The sequence below is a fragment of the Atta cephalotes genome (assembly GCF_000143395.1).
Source record: "Atta cephalotes unplaced genomic scaffold scaffold00016, whole genome shotgun sequence".
NCBI lineage: Eukaryota > Metazoa > Arthropoda > Insecta > Hymenoptera > Formicidae > Atta > Atta cephalotes.
This window is the reverse complement of record NW_012130080.1, coordinates 3649815-3651598: the sequence shown is the minus strand read 5'-3', so window position 1 is coordinate 3651598 and position 1784 is coordinate 3649815. Positions and strand designations below refer to the sequence as shown.

At 26.9% G+C, this 1784-nt stretch overlaps 1 protein-coding gene across 1 annotated transcript in view; it reads left to right on the top strand.

Moving 5' to 3' along the window:
- The window catches only part of LOC105618427 (G-protein coupled receptor moody), a 7238-nt gene that overhangs the window by 3608 nt on the left and 1846 nt on the right, over window positions 1-1784 (top strand). The window contains exons 2-4 of the mRNA XM_012199968.1: window positions 709-849; window positions 1109-1279; window positions 1399-1526. Of these exons, the coding sequence (XP_012055358.1) occupies window positions 709-849; window positions 1109-1279; window positions 1399-1526 (440 nt within the window). The remainder of the gene's footprint in view (window positions 1-708; window positions 850-1108; window positions 1280-1398; window positions 1527-1784) is intronic.

The following is a 1784-nucleotide window of genomic DNA, read 5'->3' as shown; positions in this document are numbered from 1 at the left end:
TATAGCATTGTTAGTGAAATAAAGAAAGTCTTCACTCATAACTAATAACTTTGATTATATTAATTTATAATGTGACTTATAAGACTGTCAGTCTTAGTCTTAGATCTAATCAATGCATGGTTAACTCTTAACTAAGGTTCATCTTATTTCTCATCTCTTTTTAATTCTAGAATTAGATATTTTCAATTCTATAGAAAGAGATAAGAAATAAGTTAAACCTCAGTTAAGAATCGTGAAATTAATCGATGAAGTTAGTCAATCAGCGTATAAGTTGGCTATAAGCCATAGGTTTCACCGATAAAATTTAGAACTACCGATTCATTGTAGAATCAGCATAATTCTTCAATATTTTAATATTTCATACATTTCTTGATTGCCTTAAAATCGACTTTATTTCAAAGACTGGTATAATTAAAGAAATGGTGTAATTAAATTTATGAATTAATTGCGTGAATTGAATTTGAAATAATGGAAATAATCTTGATTTTTATTTCCAACTTGTGGAATTTGTGCGCGACATTTATATTATCTTAATTTTGAATTTAAATCAATTATTGATTTTAATATTTTAAAGTTATTTATTATTATTTAACTTAATTATATTAATTATATAAATTTTCAATTATTTAATATATAACTATTACTTATTAATGTATATATAGTTATGTCGATAAATGATTATTCTGATGATTGTTTTATCTGTCGCAGATTTCCAAAGCCTTTGAGAATCTTTGCAGCGGTAGTGGCGATCATTATCATGATTATTGGTTTAGCCGGTAATCTATTAACGATCGTGGCGTTATGTAAATATCCTAAAGTTCGCAACGTTGCAGCGGCCTTTATTATAAGGTATAATAAACAAATTTATATACATGATTTTATTATCAAAATTATTTATAAATTACTTATTAAAAATTACTTATAAATTTACTTTATAAATAGCTTGTTTACACACATATTGAAGAAGCTTTTGTACAACAATAATATTGTGTTAATGATTATCTCGCACAAATATATCGCATCTAAAAGAAATTAGGTCCTAAATTTTAGCATTTTTTTTATATCTCTAACATTTACGTCGATTAAAATTTTTATTACTGAAACACAGCTTATGCATCGCGGACTTTGTATTCTGTCTGTTGGTGTTGCCGTTCGATTCAATCAGATTCGTCAACGCTAGCTGGGCAGACATTCGATTTTTCTGCATCTTTGTACCCTTTTTACGTTACGGAAATGTCGGGGTCAGTCTTCTGTCTGTCGCAGCAATCACTATCAATAGGTGCGTGTGCTTTATCTTCTTAACTCTTTACAGTCGAACTGTCTGATCTAGCTAAAAAATTTTCTTCGATTCGATCGAGTTTAAGGAACTATTAATAATTCAATCTTTTGGTTTTGTAGATATATTATGATAGCGCATCATGATATTTATAATAAGGTTTACACGAAGTATTGGATAGCCATAATGATAATCTTTTGTTGGATCTTCTCTTATGGGATGCAGATACCTACGCTGGCAGGAGTGTGGGGTGAGTCACTATTTTATTATTTAATTCATACTTGGAGAAAGAAACTTCAACGACAAAAAACTTGCTAAAGTTACAAATATTTCAAGAATAAATAAAAAATATTATTTAATTATTTGACAGAATTAATTAATGAGACTGTTACATTAAATTCTTAATATACTGACTATACATGATTTTTATAATTAAATATGAAATTAAATATATTTCTGCCTTATATATAAATATTTTTTATTTTACATATATATATATATATGTAAA